The 23,523-nt window shown below is 38.7% G+C and overlaps 2 protein-coding genes across 4 annotated transcripts in view; one reads left to right on the top strand and one right to left on the bottom strand.

Moving 5' to 3' along the window:
* CACNA2D3 (calcium voltage-gated channel auxiliary subunit alpha2delta 3) overlaps window positions 1-23,523 on the top strand; it is a 631,895-nt gene that overhangs the window by 531,877 nt on the left and 76,495 nt on the right. For all 3 annotated transcript variants that reach the window (XM_081935818.1, XM_081935819.1, XM_081935820.1), the window contains 5 exons: window positions 25-122; window positions 1,695-1,788; window positions 2,852-2,947; window positions 3,824-3,945; window positions 5,804-5,884. In XM_081935818.1, coding sequence (XP_081791944.1) covers window positions 25-122; window positions 1,695-1,788; window positions 2,852-2,947; window positions 3,824-3,945; window positions 5,804-5,884 — 491 coding nt within the window. The remainder of the gene's footprint in view (window positions 1-24; window positions 123-1,694; window positions 1,789-2,851; window positions 2,948-3,823; window positions 3,946-5,803; window positions 5,885-23,523) is intronic.
* On the bottom strand, window positions 17,589-22,803 carry LRTM1 (leucine rich repeats and transmembrane domains 1; the record flags this gene model as incomplete). Its single annotated transcript, XM_081937338.1, has 3 exons — window positions 17,589-18,261; window positions 20,376-20,972; window positions 22,797-22,803. The coding sequence occupies 3 exons, from the start codon at window positions 22,801-22,803 to the stop codon at window positions 17,828-17,830; spliced, it is 1,038 nt and encodes a 345-aa protein (XP_081793464.1). The 3' UTR covers window positions 17,589-17,827.

Raw genomic sequence — 23,523 nt, forward strand, 5'->3', positions numbered from 1 at the left:
TTTTTAACCACACATTGTCCTCAGGTCATATTGCAACACAGACTTGCATCCGGAACACCGCCAAATGACTCAACTGAAGGCAATTAAAAACTATCTCACAGGGAAAGAGCCATTGCTTCCTTGTGAGTATATTTCTGATCACAATTGAATTCAGATGAACCTGGAAAGTTCCTCAAATAAATATATTGTGTTTGCTTCTTAATGAAGTATGTAGCATTTTTATTTTTAATGGACTAAGTCCGTGATGGTGAACCTATGGCACACGTGCCACCTATGGCATGTGGAACCATTTCAGAGGGCATGCAAGGCATTGCCCTGTCAACTCCATCATGCATGCGTGCACTGGCCAGCTGATTTTTGGGCGTTTTTCTCCTCTGGAGAGAGAAAAATGGCCCAATGGGCAAACTAGAAATCCGTTCCTGAACTTCCAGTTTGTGTGTTGGGCTGTTTTTCACCCTCCCCGGGATCCTAGAAAGCTTCTGGAGCCTGGGGAGGGCAAAAAACGGACCTACCATGCCCATCGGAAGTTGGAAAATGGGCGTTTCCAGTCTCTGAAGGGCCTCCGGGGGGCAGGGTGGGCCGTTTTTGCCTTCCCTAGGCTACAAGAAAGCTGTGCTCATATGCGTGGGGCAGCGGGGGGGGGTGTCACATGTGCAGGGGGCATGGTGCGGGAGGGGAATTAGATTATGGGGATGGGCACGCAAGCACGTACGATAATGCATGCACATGTGCTTTCAGCACCCGAGGCGTAAAAGGTTTGCCATCACTGGACTAAGACATCGAAAATGAACAATATAGCTCCTGTATCTTTAAGCTGTGCCTGCCTTTGTCTATGGAGATTCTCAGTCAACCAGGTTGTCCCGCAGATGGTTTTTCAAAAGGCAACTCAAATTACTTTGTTTTTCCTTGAACGTGTTTTGCATCCAAGAAGCTTCACTAAATGGTGAGGTGTATGTGTGTGTGTGTGTGTGGATGGATGGATGGATTAGTTCCATCCCTCAACCATCCGGTCAGAACTGATGAAGCTTCTTGGATAAGAAGCGGAACATCTTCAAGGAAGAACAAAGAAAGTCCAGTTGCCTTTTGAAAAACCACCTTTGAGACTGTACCTCTCTTCTTCAAGTCAACTATTAAGGGTAACAGAAGTCCAATCCTCTTTTTACCTGGCACACTTTGCTCTAAAATCTAGTGTAGCATCACCCATGAAAGTAAGTTGTTAACTTCACTGTACAGGGTCACTGCCAGAAAGATTGACTATGTGGGTTCAAGTAGTTTAAGTTCAAATCTTCCACATGCAAAACACAAATAATAATAATGGCTAGCCTTTTGATGCAATCAAAAGGTAAACAATAAATAATTGTTTGGCTTTTAAAGTAGGCAGATGGGATAGGGTGCAGTAGTATAGAACTTTCTAACGAGTATAATACCAGCAAGATGATTTATATACTAGTTTTGAAATTGAAAAGGCGATGTTTGAAATTTAAGTTTTGATATGCAAAAGAGAGATAAAAACATTGCTGCCTTTCCCTGTCTCAAAAATAAATAGGGGCGCTGTCCTTCATTCCCAACTTTTTCTGAAATTTAAGTTTTAAATAATAAGCCTGGAAAATTCCTATCAATATCTGGTGAGGTCAGATTTAGTATCATGAGGAGATTCCATACATGCTTTTCATGAATGTTTTAAAACCTTACAGGTGACAAAGAATTGATACAGGAAGTCTTATTTGATGCAGTTGTGAGTGCCCCAATTGAAGCTTATTGGACCAGCCTAGCACTAAATAAATCAGAGTGAGTGAACAGACATTTTCCTCCTCCTTCTTGTATTAATTAATTTATTTGGATGTGAATATAACTTAGGACTGTATAAATTCTTTGTTCAGATGCTTCACTCACGATCAGAGAAGATTCAGGCACACATGTGTAAAAGTGCCACAGGTAAATCCAGGGCTTGACATGACAGTTTTGCCCACCACGTATGCTGGTCAGTTTCCACAATGAACATCCATGTGCATATCCCAAAGATCTTGGGAGGACCACTGTGCTGAGCTCCAGGCTTTCATGAGATGAAGCCAAGCATTTCATGAAAGATTGTGTAAGCTTCTTATTCAAATGTATACATGTATGTGTATCAAAAAGCAGTCCAGACAAAGTAATTGAACATTTATTTAGGAAATTTGTATAACTTCTTAGCTTAAGCAAACAACTGTGCGCAGCTCACAAAACAAAACAATACACCAGAGATATGGGATATAGACAAAATTATAGATAAATGTAAAATATCATATATATTAACGATCTTGCAAATATGACATTAATCAGCGAAGCTATATCTCTTTGTGAGTAAGAAAACAAATATACCAAATCTCTGAACCAAAAATGGATTGATTTTTGGCTTATTCAGTAGCTGTTCTATCATCTCAGTATAGTGTGTGTGAGAGAGAGAGGGGTGGGGATGGGGGAAGGGGGGAGAGCAGGAGAGCCATATCCCATCATTTAATTATCCAGATAAAGACTTGAGGGTTTGTAATCCATAAGTAGATTACATGTGGACCTTTTCTCTCCCTATGTTATTCTGAGGTTTGTGCTGCCCCAACATTGGAAACTTCACCCCTTCATTCAGGAAATGATACATCCATGTCATTTGCAGAACATAATACCCTTTCAGTCATGCCTTCGTTTGGACATTGGGGGCACGTTTTAATTTTCATTAAAAGCTTAAGTTGATGACTGAATTTGGTAAACTGATTGCAGTTGCAGTCCTGGTTTCTACACATGTTTTGTGACCTTGAAATAGGCATAAACTGTTTACTTTGTAGAAATAGGATGCCTTCATGCTATTGCTGCTTTTCAGAAATTCAGACAAGGGAGTAGAGGTTGCTTTCCTTGGAACTCGGACGGGCCTTTCTCGGATCAATCTTTTTGTTGGGCCGGAACAACTAACTAATCAGTAAGTACTAAAGCTATGTATAGTAACTTACACATACTGAAAAGAGGAAGGATGCTTACTGTGGGAAGACGCTCAACCTTTTCTCTCCCTCTAGTGGTAGTATCAGGGGAAAAAATCATAGGGTTAAATGAATTACAAATTAGGTCGGCTTAGCTGTCTTTTGCAATTCTTTGGAAACTAAATAATAATGGTAGTTCACATGAATTTCAAGAGATTCATAAAGGGAATGGGAGGGAACCACCTGGAGCTAGTTCAGATTTCATCTTTCAGAACACAGCACATCAAATTTTCTGGAATCACTAGAAGAGCCATGAAAGTTACCACAGTGTAAACCTTGCATGTACAGGTTTGATTCTGATATCAGACCTATTATTCAGCTCGTTTTCTTTTTTTCTCCTCAAAGTCTTTGGCAAATAAGGAAGCAAAATGCAGGCACAGGATATATCGTATTTTTCGGACTATAAGACGCACTGGAGTATAAGACACACCAAGGTTTAGAAGAGGCAAATTTTTTTTTAAAAGGTTTTGCACTCTGCAAACCTCCCAAAAACGGCCTGGTTTTCGCGAAAACTGACCTGTTTTTTCCCCCAAAAAAGGCATGAATAACCTTTAGGGGGCTTGCAGAGTACTCCTGGGGGGGCCAAAAATGAGGAAAAAACAGGCCCGTTTTTCATTTAGGCAGCCAATATATATGGCGGCTGTTGCTGTGTTGCAATATTTTCAGGGAGGGCTTATTTTAGCGCATGCGATCAAAAGCCAGGTGAAGTTTATTATCCGGGGAGGTCTTATTTTCAGGAAAACAGGGTAGGTAAGTTAGAGGATAAGTGAAAAATGAAATGAAAAAGAACATTTTTTTTTATTTCCTTCTGTTTCAAGAGACTTTTTGACAGCTGAAGACAAGGAAAATATTTTTAATGCGGATCATTTCCCACTTTGGTATAGAAGAGCTGCTGAGCAGATTCCAGGAAATTTTGTCTACTCCATTCCATTCAGCACAGGTTTGTTAGTTTGGGACTTAATATCACTTTGCATGTCAAAGCATGACAGGGAATGACAATTTGCTAGGGAGAACTTTATTGGTAACTCAACAGAGATGGTTTGCCAGTCTTTTTTTCGGTAGTGCCTTTCCTATGTACCACTCTAGCCTATATCCTTTGAATTTCCTTGGCCTTCCATCCATCTAAACCCGAACCTGCTTATTTGTTCAAGATCAGCCAAGGTCGATTAGGGATAACAAGTTGTATACAGAATTACTTTAAGTCTATTTTTATTTCTCATGGCAGACCAGAAATGGTCAGATCTAAAGCAGAAAGAGAAACTTTAGCCGATGTACATTATACATTGATTTCTCTGCATCCTTGTTTGGCTTTGGTGGGTTTTATTCAGATCCAAATAATGGCATCAGGAGAGAAGTGGCATCTGGAATACTGGTCCTGGAAAGACAAGGCCTAATTTTTCGCTCCCTTATGCAACCTTCTTTTTTCATGGAATAGGAAGGATTTTCTTTGTCTCCTGCTCCATTTTTTTTCAAGAATAAACAAAAACTCTTGATAATTACAAAGGGAAACTGATTTCAAGAGGTTTGTGGCCAGGAGATAAAGGAAAAGTTCCATATTAGCACCTACCTTTTCTTTCATGTAGGCATGTCCAACCTGCAACTCATGGGCCATGTGTGATGCTGGACAGCTTGTAATGTGGCCCCACAAGATCATAAAGTTTTAACATTATTATGTGATTTATGTACATTAAGTATTATATATCTTTTTGCATAGAAAAGTTTTTTATTTTTCTATTTTCATAACATTTAATCACATGTATACTATTACATAGCCAACATCATATTGTATTATTAAATGTTTACATCAATTCACCTTACCATCAGTTCTCAAAAACAATTATTGGCTCTTCTGCTCTCCATACACCATATTTTTACCTTATCCATCACTTCCTTCTCTCTCTCTCTTCCCCCTTCCTACCTCCTTTCTTCCCTCTGTCGTCCTTCTCTTCTCTACTTCTCCTTCCTCTCTCCTCACTCCCCTTTCCACTCCTCCTTTCTCTTCTCCTCTTCCTCCCCCGACCTCTCTCCTATCCCTTTTTCTTCCCTTATCTCTCTCCTCTACTTCACACTCTTCATTTCATTTACTTGGTGTATTTCAGTTTCTGAGTGAGCTCCATTTTATGCTGATGATATTTATAATTCCTTTTCAGTATACATATTTAATTTTGACATATATCTTCCTCCTTTTTTAAAAAGAAAAAGAACAAAAAGTATACATAGATAGTAATTGTGCTTTTAAATCCACCCCACCCACCCACCCGCCTATTTTTGGCCGAGATGTAGACCTGGTTACAATTCCCAGCTATTCTCACCATTATATTTATATAAACTATATTACATATCTTATCTTATATGTGACCCAACACAATTCATGTTCACTCAATGTGATCCAAACAAACCAAAAGGTTGGACATCCATGCTTTAATGTAAAACAAGAAAAGAAAGGGAGCCACGTATTACGTATCCAGTTTAATGTATCCAATCATAATACAAGATACCAGAATTGGGTAGATGATAGATAGATATATAGCATCTCCCCTATTCCTAGCCTGCAGGTCACTGGCAAGTTGTGTTGTTTGAAAGAAGGGCAAAAATTGTCTATTTCCCCAGCTATGTGAGCCTTACTTAAAGGTCTTAGAAGTTCCTGGCCAGATTAATGGTAAAGCATGTCCCTACTTCAAAGAAACGGTGTGCCCCTGATTGATCATGTCAGCTCCTGTTGTTAGGGACAATGCTATGGCTTTTGCTATATAGAGGGAGAATTTGGACCTGAATATCTGTTCCTTTTCAATTTCTAGAAAAAGCAAACAAGAGCAATGTGGTGACAGCAAGTACAGCCATACAGCTGCTGGATGACCGAAAGTCACCTGTGGTAGCAGGTAAAAGCACAACTTCATTTATATAACAATGCTTTAAATGGGATGTCTTGGTTCATAGGAATTCTCACTTAGAGACTATTTTGGAAGAAAGTTCAGTAATTCACAGTTTTGGAGCTTAACATTTGGAAGGTCTTTTTAAAAACATTTGTTCCTCCGTGAGGGAAGATATGTTAGGGAACCAACGAGATTGTAGTCATTATTATCAATAAATATTGGCCTGGGAAACTCTACAGTATCTCAGGTATTTTCTCCTAGATAAAATGTTAAATAAATTGATTCACCTTCATTTGGTCTAGTGGTTAAGACTAGAAAACGGGAGATTGTGAGTTCTAGTTCTACCTTAGCTATGAAAGCCAGCTGAGTGACCTTGGGCCAATCATTCACACACTCTCTCTCAGCTGAACTCACCTCACAGGGTTGTTATTGTTGTGGGACAAACAGAAGGAGGAAAGTGTGTTGGATATGTTTGCTACCTTCAGTTATTTGTAATAATAATAAAGGTGAAATAATAAATAAATTAAATAAACAAATAAATAAATACAGATTGTTTATTTAAATTGGGAGTGGGGCGCACGATGGCTCAGTTGTTAAAGATGCTGAGCTTGTCAGCTGGAAAGCTGAGAGTCTGGATTCAAGACCTGAGTGCCATGTGACAGGGTGAGCTGCTACTACTTGCCCCAGTTCCTGCCAACCCAGTTCAAAAGCATGCAAATATCATTCTAGATAAATAGAATTGGATAGACTAGAATAGGATAGGATAGGATAGGATAGGATAGAATAGAATAGAATCCTTTTGGCCAAGTGTGGTTGGACACACAAGGGATTTATCTTTGGTGCATATGCTCTCAGTGTACATAAAGAAAAATAAAATACATTCATAAAGAATCGTAAGATAAAAAAACATAAGATACAACACTTAGTGATAGTAATAGGTTGCTAATAAGTAATCAAATTATACTAGGAAACAAATAAAACAATATAAATTTTAAAGATACAAGCAACATGGTTATAGTCATAAGTGGGAAGAGATAGGTACTAGGGAGGAAGAGAAGAAGAATAGTAATACAGTTTTAGTAAATAATTTGACTGTGTAATAATTTGACAAGGTACCATTTTGATGGGAAGATAGCATTCCAGATGCCTTGGGGCATAGTCATTCTGGCCACATGAACCACTGAAATGTACTGGACAACCTTGGTTCCCTAGGCTAAGAAATGGAGACGAGTGCTTTCCCCTAGAGTCAGACACAACTGGGCTGAGGAAACCTTTACTTTTATTTAAATCAATTTCTAGACTATATATAAGGATAATAGTAATGTAGTAATATAGTAACATAACATTAATACAATAAAAGAAAAATTATTTAATTATATAAAAGATAAATTTATTAATTTATCACACTCATCTATTTTGGTACTCCACAAACAGTTCATTTTCCAGGGATCCTCTAGAAATGCCAAGACTGCCAATCTATTTTGGGCAGTCATGAGAAAAAGAGTCACTTTTATCACAACAGCAAGCAGGCCTTCAGTTGTGCTACGTCCTCTCATCCCTAGGTGGAAGAGGCATTCTCTGCTCACCTGGGTTGGTGGCCAAAAGGTAGTCTTGCAGATACCCAGACTCAAACTATCTAGATCTTTATAGGCGATAACCAGCACCTTGAATTGCAATTGGAGGTAAAGCAGTAGCCAATGCAACTACTTTGCAGTGATGTATATTGAAATTTTCAGTAAGCATATGGACTACTGCATTTTATACCAGTTGAAGATCCACATAGTCTTCAAGGGCAGCCTCATGTAAACTGAATTATAGTAATTTATATGAGAGAAATAAATGAATATGTGATATCCTCAAGGCATCACATTCCTATCCACAACTGGCACATTAACTGGATAATGGATCTCCTGGCCACAGCTCCTGTATTTCCAAGAGAATATGTACAGTATGTACAGGAAGCCCCATACCTTGTCTTTTCAGAAGACAACTATTATTAAAAGTCAGATTTGATACTGTCCCAGAGTTAATAGTCTTCTAAATCAATAGCACTCCCCTCCTGTGGCTTAGATTGTTTCTCCCCACGTAGACCTGACAGTCTCCATGAACCAGGCCAGGATTTACACTATATTACAATGCAATAGTAGAGTTGGAAGGGACCTTGGAGGTCTTCTAGTCCAACCCCCTGCCTAGGCAGGAAACCCTATACCGTTTCAGACAAATGGCTATCCAACATCTTCTTAAAGACTTCCAGTGTTGGGGCATTCACAACTTCTGGAGGCAAGCTGTTCCACTGATTAATTGTTCTAACTGCCAGGAAATTTCCCCTCAGTTCTAAGTTGCTTCTCTCCTTGATTAGTTTCCACCCATTGCTTCTTGTTCTACCCTCAGGTGCCTTGGAGAATAGTTTGACTCCCTCTTCTTTGTGGCAGCCCCTGAGATATTGGAACACTGCTATCATGTCTCCCCTAGTCCTTCTTTCTCTTAAGCTAAACATACCCAGTTCCTGCAACCGTTCTTCATATGTTTTAGTCTCCTCCAAGGTGGAACTACATTGAAAATATTTCACCCCAAATTGTTGGGTGACTTCCCATATTAGCTGATGTAATATAAATATTGAAATGTATGCAGTTGGATGACCAGTGCTATAAAAAAGGAATGTTACTTTTTTTAGTATATTATTTGTTCATTAAAATGAAATGCTTAAATCAATGTAATTGATTTAGCTAAGCATATACAGAGAGAGATTAATGGGAAAAATACTTTCATGTGCACACTTTCCTCTTTCCATTATTCCCAATTATTCTATTCAAAGTTTGTACTTTTCTTTTAAGGTCTTTTGCTTGAATATTACTAATTATTGCTTACATCTGTTTAAATAGTTGCATCTTTATCTTTCTTCAGCCTCTTGTAGCTCCTTTTTTAGAAGTTGTCTTCTAAATTTGCCTTGCTTTGTAATATGCAAATGCAAGGGAGCCATTACTGTTTAGTTAAACTTCTGTTATACTGCTGCTTATTCTCCACTTTTAGATTCCCATTCTGGTGTTTTCGACAAGGTTTCACTTTTCCAATGTTGTGCCAAATTGGTTCTTGCCGCTATCAGCATGTATCTCAGTAAATTATGGTACTTCTTGTTTATAGTCTCTGGAATTATTCCTAATAAAATTCTCTGTGGTTTCAATTCAAAATCATTTTAATTTTTTTTAAAAAAAAATGCATTTCCTTCCAATGGTTTTGGGTTTCTTTACAAGAACACCACATATGATAAAACAGCATTTCTAGCATTTGTTATTTTATGACTTGTCCAGCCTGGTAATCACTGAAAGAATTATATACTGTCTATAAAACATCTTGTACCAATTTTCTCTCACATTGTAGCTTAGGGTGAATTTTCTGATTCCCACCCATAGCTATTCCTATTGTTCTATTAGAATTCTTTCTTTGAAATGTTGCAGCCATTTTATCATGTAGTTTTTAATTTGTTCTGCTTCCTTATCATATTTCAATAACAAGTTATAGATGCACCCCAATAAATAATCCTGGTTTTGTTTAAGTGTTTCAAATTCTTTCTCAAGGACAGCCTTTCTTAAGATCACACTTAGTTTTTCCAGTAATTTGCACCTGCTTAACTATGGTAAGTTCCTTTCTTCATTGGGCAGATCTTATTTATTTATCCATCCTGTTTTCTGGATCTAAATGTACATATGTGATTAAATACTTCTTGCAATACAATACTTTATCCTTAAAGTCAAAAGCATTTGACAGGGATGTGAATGATGACATTATTGATCTTAATCACTGGATTCAATTTTTTTTTAACACTATTTGTCTTATGCTATTTTTTTTTTCCATTCAGTCAGGTTCAATTTTTGGAGATTGCTTGGTAAAGTTCCTGCAGTTTTCTTGGTGAGGGTTTTTTATAAGTGGTTGCCCATATCTCTTTCTTAGGGCTGATTAAAAAATGACTACTCCAAGGTGACCAGCCAGCTTGGTGCCTAACATGGAACTAGAAATTTAGAGTCACCTGGTTTCTAACTTAATACCTTAACCACTACACCAAATTGGCTCTCTTCTCTTCTAGATTAGTTTAACAGAGTTGGAAAGGACCTTGTAGGTCATCTAGTCCAATCCCCTGCCCAAGCAGAAGACCGTACACCATTTCTGACAAATGGCAGTCCAACCTCTTCTTGAAAGCCTCCAGTGATGAAGTTCCCACAACTTCCAAAGGCAAGCTGTTCCATTGGTTGATTGTTCTCACTGTCCAAAGATTTCTCCTTATTTCTAGGGTGAATCTCTCCTTGATCAGTTTAGATCCATTATTCCTTATATGGGCTTCAGGTGCCTTGGAAAATAGCTTGATCCCTTCCTCTCTGTGACAGCCTCTCAAATATTGGAACACTGCTATCATGTCTCCCCTGGTCCTTCTCTTCACTAGACTAGCCATGCCTAGTTTCTATAATCTGTAATCTGCAACATATTATATAATATGTCCCTTCAAAAACTTTTGTTCTTTTCTTTCTTGACACCATAAATACCTATGAGTCCATTACCTAAATCAGTTTCTCCTATGATTTATGTTTTGCTATTAGAAATTTAATCAATTCCATTATCCATAGCACACAATTTGCTTAACAAACTAGTTTAAGATTAGGAAGAGCATATACACCACTTTCTTTTGAGTCTTATAAATCTTATTCTCATTTTCCCCCATTCTTGCTACTAATGGTCTTGTGCCAATCTGCAAGGTTTGGTTTGAGATGGATAATGGTGCCATTTAAAATAAAACACTCATCATGATTAGTATATTCATTGTTGTTATTGCAGTAAGTCCCAGTTAAGAGAGTTTTAAATTCTTCCACTTTTGAGATATTGTTTTACTTCTTTCCATAATTTGCTATAATTGTTTTAAAATGTATCTTTATTTCACCATATCAAATAACTTCAAGTGTTTCATGGGTCTTAGGGGATCTCAAGCCGAGGTTTTTTTTTTTTTAATCAAGTCAATTTCTCCAGAAATTAAATACCTTGTTATTATCTTCATTTTCTTTTCATTAACTTTCTTTCCAGAACCAAAGCCAAAATCATTAAGAATTTTATTAACTGCCTTATAGACCTTTGTGGATTCATAATTGTTAGTATTACATTATCTACTGTAATGATTTGTAAGAAACACTTTGAGAGACATGCTGCCCAAGGAACCATCAGATAAGAGGAGTAGGTGCAACTCCATAATGGGCAGAGAAAAAACTCAGAAAGAACTTTCCCTAGCTTCTCAAGCTGTTAAGGAGAGTACCAGGAGATTTATTTTTTTTAGACGTACAAGATTCTATTAATAGACTTTTATCATGAAGTAGAATTGACTTATCTGATTGTATTTCCTGTCTGGGAAGGCTGACATGTATATAACATTTCAATTTGTGTTTGTGTTTTTGCATCTCATCCACCACGACTTTCAAAGCAATTATAGCAGTAAGTGAGAAAGTAGACAACTTTGTCTCGTTGTTTTTATATATTAAGAAGCTTGCGGTTAGTGTTCTACTCAATATGATATTAGTGGTTGTCAATGATACATTCTCTCCATTCTAGTCTTGAACTCTCTTCCTGGGTTCATTTTGATAGAAAAATCTATTCCAAATTGACAGGTGCTTTTTTCCGTATCTAAAAATATTGCTACCACCTATTTCAAGTAGCTGGCCTGGCTCAATCATAGTTCGTTCACACTGCTCCTGACGGGTTTTTTAATTTTGTGACTTTGGGAATTTTATTAGGGGATTTTAAATTGTGTTTTAACTGTTTTTTATTCATCTTCCTACCTCCTCCATGTACATGTATTCGTTTATTTTGTTTGTGTATTGTCCATACTGTTCTTATGTGTTTTATTGTACGCCGCCCCGAGTCCTTCGGGAGAGGGTGCGGCTAAGAAATAAATTTTATTATTATTATTATTATTATTATATTATTATTATTTTAAAAATGATTGAATGTGTCCTAATGCCTTTATTGTAAATCCCGTTCTTGGCTTTTAGCCTCCTCTTTAGAATGCAACCTGTTGAACCTTTATGCATGATTTTGGAAATGTACTTCTTCATGCATTCAGCTAATATTGTAGTGAACGGCTTATAATCAACATCAATAAAGAAATTGGTCTGCACAACTGAGGTTTCTTCGGATAATTCACTTCTTTGTGTTATTAGAGTTACAGTATATGTACATCTTCCCCCTATCTTTGGTATTCTTTTTGTTACTTGGATTTCACTCTACCCAGGAATAGTTCTACCAGTTCTTCCTCTACCTTTTCTATAGTTTCTTCCTCTACCTTTTTTTGGGGTATTGTGCTGGACCTAGCACTTTTTTCAGTTTTGATGTTCTTCATTGTTCTTTGGCCTCCTGAATTGTACTGGGCTTGCTTAATGTTTGCTTGTGTTTTTGAGTAATTCTTTTATTCTGTGTCTTCAATGTATGTTTTCACGCCTTCTTTGTCTATTTTATATTAGGAATATACACTTGGTTGATCCAAAACAAGTATAGCCTGCACTTATGGGAAAACATTGAAAAGAGTCAGTCAGTCAGTCAGTCAGTCAGTCAGTCAGTCAGTCAGTCTGTCTGTCTGTCTGTCTGTCTGTATGTATGTATGTATGTATGTATGTATGTATGTATGTATGTATGTATAGATGTACATTTGTTTGTTTGTTTGTTTTATTGAATTTATTTGCTGCCTATCTCGTAATAAACAACTCTGGACAGCTACACATACTATATACACATAGTCTCACACATTACCTCCCCACCCTTTTTTTGATTTGATATATCAAGAATTTCCAAGTTTATCTGAGTTCTCAAAACAGTTTTGTTTGACCTGTTTTATCTTTTAGAGGTCTTCATGTATGCAACATTTTTAGTGTTCTAACTTTCACAACACAGATTATTTTTTTGATATTTAAAGCAAATAGCTATAGATTGTATAAAACACAGACAACTGGTTCTGGGTGTTCATGAAAAACTGAACCTCAGCCTGAAAGTTTGTATGCAAAAAAAATATTTTTCTCCTTTACTGAGCAATAATTACTACGTAATTTACAAGCTAGCATTGTTGCAGGGACGTTTAAGAGTATGTACCAATATGTAGACTTTAACCAACAGTGATACACTTAGTATACCTTTCAATGAGAACAAAAGTAACAGTATATTTTGTGACAGTGAGATCTTTTAAAGAACAGGAGAGCCAGTTGAGTATATTAATAGATGTTCCAGGTATCTATTTCCCTGTGAGACCATGCTGATCATCTGGTATGAGTGTCATCAAACACTTTCCTTTCACAATGGAAAATAGCATATAATTAGATAAACTGGATTATGAGAACAACAGGTGTTTTCATTACAGTCTTAGTGACTTACAACTATCTGTCTTGTTCTTTGAAACCAGTATAGTCTACTAGAATATAGTATAATATAGTATATAGAATATAGTATAACTAAAATTGCATTTAAAATCCCAGTGGGTACTAAATTTATTGATTAATCATTGATAAGAGACTTTGTAAAATACCTTTTTTTTAAAATACAATTGTGCAAAGTCACCTATCAATAATCTCCCAATCTCCATTCTATTTGTAATAGAAGTAAATACTGATCCTGAATTTTCCATCACAGTCTTGATTTGATTCTTGATTTTTCATCCCAAGAGGCTGAATTTTTTTTTTTGGGGGGGGGGGAGGAGATTTCTTCTTCCTTATGAAGCTTTGTTGAATAGCATGAGGAGATATTTATTTCCATGGTTTATTAGGGATTAAATGAATCATCAAATGCATTTTCCAGAATGCATTGAGACAGCTATGAATGCCCATAGTGTCCCCAATGTTGTAGTTGTCTTTTATATACGGGGGCATGGATGTGATCTCTCATAATGATTTATACTGTTAGAAACTGGGAAGGAATCATTTTCTAATTGCTCCTGCTTTCTTCTGCCCTAAGGTTTGTCTAGGTGGCTCCCCTGCCCCCATATTTGCAATTGGAAGTAAGAACAAATTAGCCAGAATGTTTAGTAGTAGGAAATAATGTGTGGTGCTCACAGAATTCAACTTTCAAAGACACTGTCTCTATTGAAGCATTAATTTGATTTTATTAAATTTGATTTTATTAAATTTATAAACTGCTCCCTCTCCCCGAAGGGACTCGGGGCGGTGTAAAATCAAAAGTTAAAACACCATATACATATACATATACTTAGAGGAGGCATCAAAACCCATGAAAACGAATTACATAAAATCTGTACAGTAATGATGAAATTAAAACAGCATTAAAATCTACCCCAGAAATTTAAAATAACTGCCAGGAGGATCAAAGAATAAAACTATAATTGGGCCAGGCCGGCTAATTGGAACAGGTGGGTCTTGAGTTTCTTGCGGAAGGAGCGGAGATCAGTGGTGGTTCTAATATCGGCGGGGAGGTCATTCCAGAGGGTTGGGCCCATCACAGAGAAGGCCCTACTTCTGGGCGCCGCCCGCTGGCATTGCTTGGTGGACAGCACCCGGAGGAGTTCCTCTCTGTGAGAGCGAATTGGTCGCAGGGATGTATGAGGAAGGATGCGATCCCGCAGGTAACTAGGTCCTGTGCCATGGAGCGCCTTGAAGATGGTAATCAACACCTTGAAACGCACCCGAAAAACCACAGGTAGCCAGTGCAACTCGCACAGGAGAGGTGTTATATGGGAGTACCTAGTACTCCCCGTGATTGCCCGCGCGGCCGCATTCTGGACCAGCTGTAGTCTTCGGGTGCATCTCAAGGGGAGCCCCATGTAGAGAGCGTTGCAGTAGTCCAGACAGGACGTCACCAGCGCATGAGTGACTGTGCGAAGGGCGTCCCGGTCCAATAGGGGACGCAATTGGCGCACCAGGCGAACCTGGTGGAACGCCCCCCTTGCCACGGCTGCCACATGGTCATGCATCGATAGCCGGGCATCCAGGAGGACGCCCAAATTGCGCACCTGCTCCACGGGGGTCAGTTGCTCGCCCCCAATGGCCAGCGATGGAGTCCACTGGTTGAACCGGGGCGCCGGTAGCCACAGCCACTCCATCTTGGAGGGGTTGAGCTTGAGTCTGTTGCCTCCCATCCAGACCCGTACAGCTTCCAAGCACCGGGACATCACTTCGACGGCCTCGTTGGGGTGGTTCGGGGTGGAGATGTACAGCTGCGTATCATCAGCGTACAGATGGTATCCGACCCCAAAACCACGAATGATCTCACCCAGCGGCTTCATATATGTGTTGAACAGGAGAGGCAAGAGGACCGATCCCTGCGGCACCTCACAAGTGAGCGGCCTCAGGGTCGACCTCTGCTCCCCTGCCAACACGCATTGCGTCTGGTCGGAGAGGTAGGAGCAGAACCACCGCAAAACGGTGCCCCTCACCCCAACCCCTCCAGACGGCGCAATAGGATACCATGGTCGATGGTATCAAAAGCCGCTGAGAGGTCTAATAGGACCAGGATGGAGGAACAACCCCCATCCCTGGCCCTCCAGAGATCATCCACCAACGCGACCAAGGCCGTCTCCGTGGTGTGGCCGGGCCGGAAACCGGACTGGCGCGGGTCTAGATAATCAATTTCCTCCAGGTGACGTGGGACCTGTTGTGCCACCACACTCTCTACAACCTTCGCTAAAAAGGGAAGGTTGGAGACAGGACGGTAATTAGCTAGCTCAGCTGGGTCCAGAGAAGGCTTCTTGAGTAAGGGCCTCACCACCGCCTCTTTCAAGGCAGCCGGCAAGGACCCCTCACTCAATGAAGCGTTCAGTAGCCCCAGGAGCCAGCCTCGTGTGACCTCCCAGGATGCCAGTATAAGCCAAGAGGGACACGGGTCCAGTAAACATGTAGGCTCGCAGTCGCCCACGCAACCTGTCCATATCATCGGCGGCAACAGAGTCAAACTCCTCCCAGAGTGGTCCCTCAAGACTCGCCTCCGACGTCCCCCCTAGCCCACTGAAGGGGACCCATTCACTCCGGATTTGAGCGATTTTGTCCTGCAGATATTCCCCAAATTCCTCTGCCCTGCCCTGCAAGGGGGCTTCCCGCGGCCTCTGTGATAGGAGGGAGCGGGTCACCCGAAACAGGGCGGCAGGGCGGTTGTCTGCGGACGCAATAAGAGCGGCACAGTGTCGACGCTTGGCCACTCTTAATGCCACAAGGTAGGTCCGTAAATAGGCTCTTACCTGTGTTCGGTCAGATTCGGAGCGTGAGGATCTCCATCTGCTCTCTAGGCGTCTCTTGTGGCGTTTCATCACCCTTAGCTCCTCGGTAAACCAAGGGGCCAGGGTGGTTCGTTGCCGCAGGAGAGCCCGCAAAGGCGCAACCCGGTCTAAGGCCCCGGCAGCCGCACTATTCCATGCGGCCACCAGGTCCTCCATCCGGGAGCGGGTCAGGGCTACAGGAAGTGGCCCAAGCTCCGTCTGGAACCTATCCGGTTCTATCAGGTGCCTGGGGCGGAACCATCTAGGACGTTCTGGTTCCGCCTCCCCGCGGTGAGGGGTAGCGCCAGGGAAGTCAAGCTGGAGAGATGAGTGATCTGACCATGACAGGGGCGTAATAACTAAGTCCCCTATTCCCAGATCACTCGTCCACTGGCCAGAGACAAAAACAAGGTCCGGCGTGCGGCCTCCCTCGTGTGTGGGGCCCTGAATTATTTGGGTCAGGTCCATGGCTGTCATGGAAGCCATGAACTCCTGAGCCACCTCGGATGCTTCACCCATCGACGGCAGGTTGAAATCCCCCATAACCAAAAGTCCATTAAGTGTTATCCATTAAGTGTTTCATAGTATAGCATAGTAGGGTTTCATATGTTAATTGACATTAGAAGATTGAAATGTTAGTAAATATATTTGCAAAATAATTTATTTATTATAAAATGTACAGGCTGAATGTTCCATTTGGTAATATCCAGTTAATAGTACTATGAGCAAAATCTGTACTATAATAAAATGTCATTATCACAGAGCAACAACAATAAAATAAGTTATATATTCAAATCCCCATATCATATTTTTTTTCAGTTATGCATAAACTAGAATTGTAAAGGCCAGCAAGATATAGTGATTAAAGTAAATTTAGGATTGAAGAATTATTATTTTTTTGAGAGAATAAATAAAAATGCAAATAAATAAACCTATTTAATCCATCACATATTCCTTAGGCAAAGTCCTTAGGATGTTTCTATTCTTGGTATGCCATTAGAGTTGTGTATGTGGTATAGTGCATTTACAATAGCCTACATTAAATTTTCTTTTAGGGATACATTTATGGTTATTAGCATGTCTCTCTTCTAGGCTGTGATTTGGGGATTAAACTAGAAATTTGGTAGAAGACCTTAAGCAGAACCTTAAACTCTTTTCAAATTTATGAAAGGCATTTAAAAAGCAGTTGAAAGGAACCGAGAAGATTTCATATTTCTTTTCAATGGGGTTTTTTAGAGGCCAAGAACAAAGGTTTTAAAGACCATTCATGGGGAGAACATCTAATTCTGTCTCTATCGCTATCTACCTGTTAACCCCATTTTTATATAATATATAGATGACCTAGTATAGTTTCTTTTCTTCCCATTTCAAAAGGTATTTTATGAAAATAGATTTATGTGAAACACTCTGGAATACACCAGGGGGAGGGGGGAATCAAGCCAGGGTACTTTTGCTTATTTATTTTACTAAGCATATACTTGTTCCAATTGGTTAATCAACTTTTACAATCCTACCATATGTAAACAAGATTAAATTATACAAAGGGACCAGGTAAATATAAAACATCACAAATTGCAATATTTCTACATTGAAAAATGTTCCTGTACCAAGGAAATCAATCCTCAGGATACATTAGACCTATTTCAATATTCTTCTTGTTTCTAGCAAAATGAGGAACCACAACTAACCAAATAATTTCCTTCAGGCAGTTCAGAGCCATCAGAAACTCAAGCCAATGAATTCTCAAATGGCTCTTTTTCTTCATGGCTCCCCTTCTCCTTGCCAAGATATGAATTTTCCTGGTGATGTTTTGCTGTAATTACTGCATAGGCACAGCCATATACTGCAGCAGCCAACATCATGAGGCATATGATCCCACAGACAACACCAGTTATAGCCACAGTGACAACTGAATGACGCAAGTTAACCGGCCGTGGCTTTGATTTACGTTCACAGTTTATGTGGGTGCTGTTTCCTCCATATTCACTGGGATGGGTGTGCTTTGCAGAACCTTTATGCCTAGAACTGTGATGCCAATAGACTTGGTGACCCTGAGAAGCTGTAGGAAAACAGGTCCCATACAACTCATAGGGAATTTTCAGCAGGTCTTTTCCCTTCCGATTTTCAGGGATTGAACAGATGATGTCGTCGCTAATTCCTCCTGATGGGGGAGAAAAAAAAGAGATGTATCTTAACACTTGGTATTTCAGAAAATGTTAAAACTACTGATTGGCTAAACTAAGGTAGAAACTGATTTTTCTCCCTGAATTAGATATTATAAGTATATGTTGTGAAAAGGAGAAACATTTTTAAAAACAATTGGTCAACTATTCAGTGTAAGCTTCTTTTATCAACTACTTTGAAAAAGAGCCAAGCATAGAATAATTATACAATGAAGCGTTAAATACCGTGTTTCTCCAAAAAGGCGACCCGCCTTAAAAAGAAGCCCTATCATGTTTTTGAGCGCATGTGATCAAATTAAGCCCCACCAACAAAATTAGCCCTAATTAAGACCCCAATCACCCTGAGATGCAGGGGTGGGGCAAGGCACACAGGTAAAAAATAAGCTAGGGTGGGGGTGGGGAGGTGGAGCTGCCCTACTTACCAGGACTCGCACACCCCAAAAGCTGCCTCGCCGTCTTCTGCAGCCGCTTGCCACCACTCGCACATATCGCTCCAGGAGCGATATGTGCGAGTGGTGGCAAACGGCTGCAGAAGAAGTGCTGGGCGGGGCTGTCAGCGCTAGGTGAGTCAATAATTACAACTCTCCCAAAAGACCACCTAGCCATTTTTTCGGTGGTCAAAAGAAAATAAGACCTAGCTTTGGAGAAACATGGTAGTTTAAGATGGTAATACATTATGATTATGATCAGTCATATCATTATAATCTGTAATAAAAAACTTAAACTGAAGCAACCAAATTCCAACTCATCACATATTATAATTGGATTTATATTATCGCGTATTCACACTAATCCATGGTCAGCAATGTGGCGCCCCTGAAAACATCAATGCCATAAATGGTAACAGCAGTCTTCCTAAATTATATTTATAAACAATATTCAAATCTTGTAAGATTTCATATGAAATATTATATAGTTTTATAAGCAAAATCACAAAATCTCTTCGATATAGCTGGCCTGTATCCCTGGGTTTCCATGGAAACAAGCATAATACATGTAAACAAATAATGAGGCTTTAATAGTACATATGACAGCTGCCATCTTCTCTTTTTTTTTTTATTCCTTCACTGTGTCAACTCTGCAGGCAGCTAATGTAGAATGTCTACTGAGTAGAAATGGTGACTCTCAAGCAGACCATGAATCTTTGGGAACTTTTTCTTGATATCTTATTATCTGTGCCTCTTTCTTTTTCAACTCATTGTACTATCACAATTGTAGGCCTCCTGTCTCCCTGAGAAATTCTGGCCACAACCATCAAGTTACAGGTGATCAATTCTTTCCTAAGTGCTGAATCTAACTCAATATATTCATTTGGTTTTCGTGTTTTCTATTCTCCAAAACTGATACCTTGAGATTTACAGTATGTCCAAAATTCTTAATATTCATTCAAATTTACAGAAAGATTTTGTGTTAAACTGAATGCCCCATCAATATGTTTACTCTTAAGATTGCTACATACCCTGGCTGGGTATATATCCTCCCTCCCCCATGGTTGTCCTTTTTGCAACTGTGGAATAGAATAATTTCTTAGCCAAAAGTGATTGAACACACAAGGAATTTGTCTCTAGTGCATAAGCTTTCAGTGTACATACAAACAAAGTAATAATAATGATACCAATAAGAGAAAGTGGTAGAAAAAGATGAGAAGGATAATTTTATAACTGTAATCTGTAGATTATATAAGGTTTGCACCCAGGGCAGAATGTGCAGGTGCTATGTAAATCAGGAAGTCAAAAGTGCCCATTACCATAGGACTGGGTCTTATTTTCTTTTGACCCCCGAAATAAGTGCTTGGCCTTATTTTTTGGGGAGGTCTTATTATTTTTGAGCTGCAGGAGGCGGTGAGCATCATCACCTCATGGCTGCTGCTGTGTTGCAATATTTTCAGGTACGGCTTATTTTCAGGGGAGAGCTTATTTTAGCGCATGCGCTCAAAAGCCTGATTGGGCTTATTATCCAGGAAAGGCTTATTTTCAGGAAAACAGGGTAGAGAAAAACAACTTTGCATGTTTAGAACTTTCCTTGAAATATCATCAAGTGAAGATGATGTTGCTGGACATACAATCTATGTGTTATGAGAAGAAATACTCACCGTTATACAGAAAGGTTTCCAGCCACAATTTAAGACCAAAGACTTGACAATTACATTTCCAGAAATTACCCTTGAAAAGAATCATTTTCAGATTTGGAAGTGATTCTAGCAGAAGTCTGTCAATTTCCTGAAGATGATTATATTTCAGAGACAATAAAGTAATGTTCTCTGTCTTGTTTCCTAAAGTTCTAGGAAGCCTCAATATATTGTTTGATGATAAATCCAGTGCTCTTAAGCAAGGTAGAGAACTAAACATCCTATTATCTACATATTCAATGAAATTGTTTGTGAGATTCAGAATCTGCAAATGTTCTAGTTCTCTGAATGTTTCAGGTGGTAAACCTGAAATAGAATTGTTTGATAAGTCCAGAATTTTGAGAGTCTGGGTACCCCTAAAAGTCCTTTGACTGAGTTTCTGAATGCCATTGTTTGACAAAAGTAATATTTGAGTTTCAGCAGGTAAATGGGAAGGAACTTTGGCAAGTCCTTGATTTCTGCAGTCCACTGTCCTTGAATTTGGATAACATAGACATTTGAGGGGACAACTGGTCACCACTTCTACCAGTATGATAATGCTTGAAACAAAAAACAAAGAACCTAAAAATAAGAAAATAACTGTTAATGGCACATTTCACTTATTGTCGCAGCACTTAATTGGAGCTTTCTAGGACTCTGGGTTGTATATCTAAGTAGAAAGCTGAATAATAACAATATTGTTTAGTTCTCAATGCCCTATTCCTGGGATATGAAATTTCTTTTAGATAAGATTAAGAATTTAAACATAATTACTTTTCATTCTTTATCAGAAGTGTAATTAATTTTTAGGACATTTATCTCTGGATAAAAATACATGTGAAGGAGCTCACATTATTATAAGCAATCATATTGATAACATATACAAAACTGGAAAATATTCAGTGGAGAATACTTTTTCTTGTAATAAAACTTCAAGTCAAAATGATTGAGGGATTTTAAATTCTACTTTGCTTAGCATCTTGTAGACCCTTAAAGTCACCTTGAAGTGCTCAGTAGGATTATGAAAAGCATTTAAACGAATTTAGCTTAATCATAAGAATGCTTTCATTTTCTATACAATATCTTATTCCATTTAGTCTTATGATCTGTAGGATTATTTTGTCATCTCCAACTCTCTGTGAGTGCCTTCAAACTGATATTTGATTTCTGGTGATGCCTGGACTAGTCTCTGCAGTTTTCTTGGAAAGGTTTTACAAAAGTGGTGTATCCTTGCCTTCTTCCTAGGGATGAGTATGTGTCATTGATTCAAGGGGACACAAAAATATGCCTTTGGGTCTAAGGTAGGTCTAAAGTAGAACTCACAGTCTCCTGGTGCCTTTAAGCACTACACCAAACTGGCTCAGTTCATCCCCATCTAGGGAACATAATATAGCTTTGGTATTTTCCAGTTTTCAGAATTTCCATGTTTATTTCAATGAATTTATTCAAGTTATTAAGTTATAATGAAACAGTGGTATAGGAGAGGAAATAAGTAATATGATCTTTCCTATTTTTTGAATTACAATTCCAATTTCTGAATTATTATCATTCTAACTGGGACTTATGAGAGGGTCTAGTTGTATCTAGAGAAAATCAGGTAGACTATTTATGCTAAGGATACATATATTTTAATGAATTGACCCCTGTGGATTAAACACAAAATGATTAAAAATAGTTTCAATTATTGTATTTTTTCTTTTTTTAAGAAAAGATAAGAAATGCAGTATCTTACTTGATCTAATTAAGAGATTCTGCTAACTAGTGTTTCTCTTATAACATTGCTTATATAGATGTGTACAGTACAACAATTGTGAATCAGGCAGTTCTGTGTAAAGTTGGTATAACCATATTTTCCCTATGACCAACTTATTACATGTTCCTGTGTCTTTTTACGCTTTTAATAATTATGGACTTCAATTGTCAATAAAGTAAATTCTGCTGAATTTGAGGGAACAGTTCACTTAGTAAACATGGAAAAGACTGAATTTGAAATCAAATGTTTAGTATGTCTAAGATGGGCAAGCCACTGAGTCTAAATTAATACTATCAGGACCTAGTTACTTGGAAATCTCACAGCTAAATGCCTCAACCTTCAAACGAAGCCCTTTACTTTCTGAAATTAACTTGTGCTCCTTCATGAAATATAATTCAGAAAGTTTGAGTGGCTCATCCAAGTTCAGAAATATTTGAATGGTTCATCGAAAGATTTTCTTAGTTTTCTGAACTCTGAAGCTATATGAGAAAAGGGATGCATTCTGTATCAGTAAACCAAGGGTACAACTACTTGCTAAGACACAAATGAAGCAAGCTGCTTGAAGCTGTATCATGGATTGTTAAGAAGTTAAGACAATGTTTCTTTGCTGGACAGAATCTTTCACAATAGTTCCAAATAAAAACATGTCTTACCATTCATGGTTCTTCAATTGTCAAGTTTGTGGAAGGTTCAGTTCAGTTTTTATGAGAAGCAGTAATTCTGTCTGAGCTGCTGTTGCCGTTTAGACTGGTTTTGTTATCCATTGATGCCTTAATTCATAAATTACTATTCTTACTACCACAGGACCAGTTGAGTAAATCCATATAAAATGCTGTCTCTATTTTCCATTCGATTATACTCCTTTCTCCATTTCCAGTGTGCTTTGCTGTGCACAGAGATTTTCTCTGCCTCTTATTCAATCAACAGGATTTACAGAGTGACTGTCAATTTGTGCTGGACAGCTGCAGTACAGAAATCATGACCTAATAGCCTAGTCTTTTCAATTATTTAATCTATGTCAAATCCAAGATACAGAGACAAAGTGGATTTTTAAAATCCGGAGCAGTTTATGATTTTTGTTGAGTAGTTAGACCCACATTGTCAGTCCTTGAAAAATAAGATGATTCTAAATTTGTGTTTCTGTCATCTTTGGTTGTGATTGGAGGCAATGGGGTGTGTAATCTCAGTATGAAGAGTCCTTCATCTTGATTACATGGTTTTGACCATGCACTTGTTGCTGTTCTGGAGCTTATACTTTTGATTTCTCTAGGGATTAGCTGTGCTGACAGGATTTCATTGCATAGGGGGAAAAAAAAAACCATTGTGTGTATATGCGTGTGCGTGCATAGCTTTTTTTTTTCTTACTCATTTTTTTAAAAA

The sequence above is a fragment of the Natrix helvetica genome (genome assembly GCF_964273705.1).
Source record: "Natrix helvetica genome assembly, chromosome: 1".
Taxonomy (NCBI): Eukaryota; Metazoa; Chordata; class Lepidosauria; order Squamata; family Natricidae; genus Natrix; species Natrix helvetica.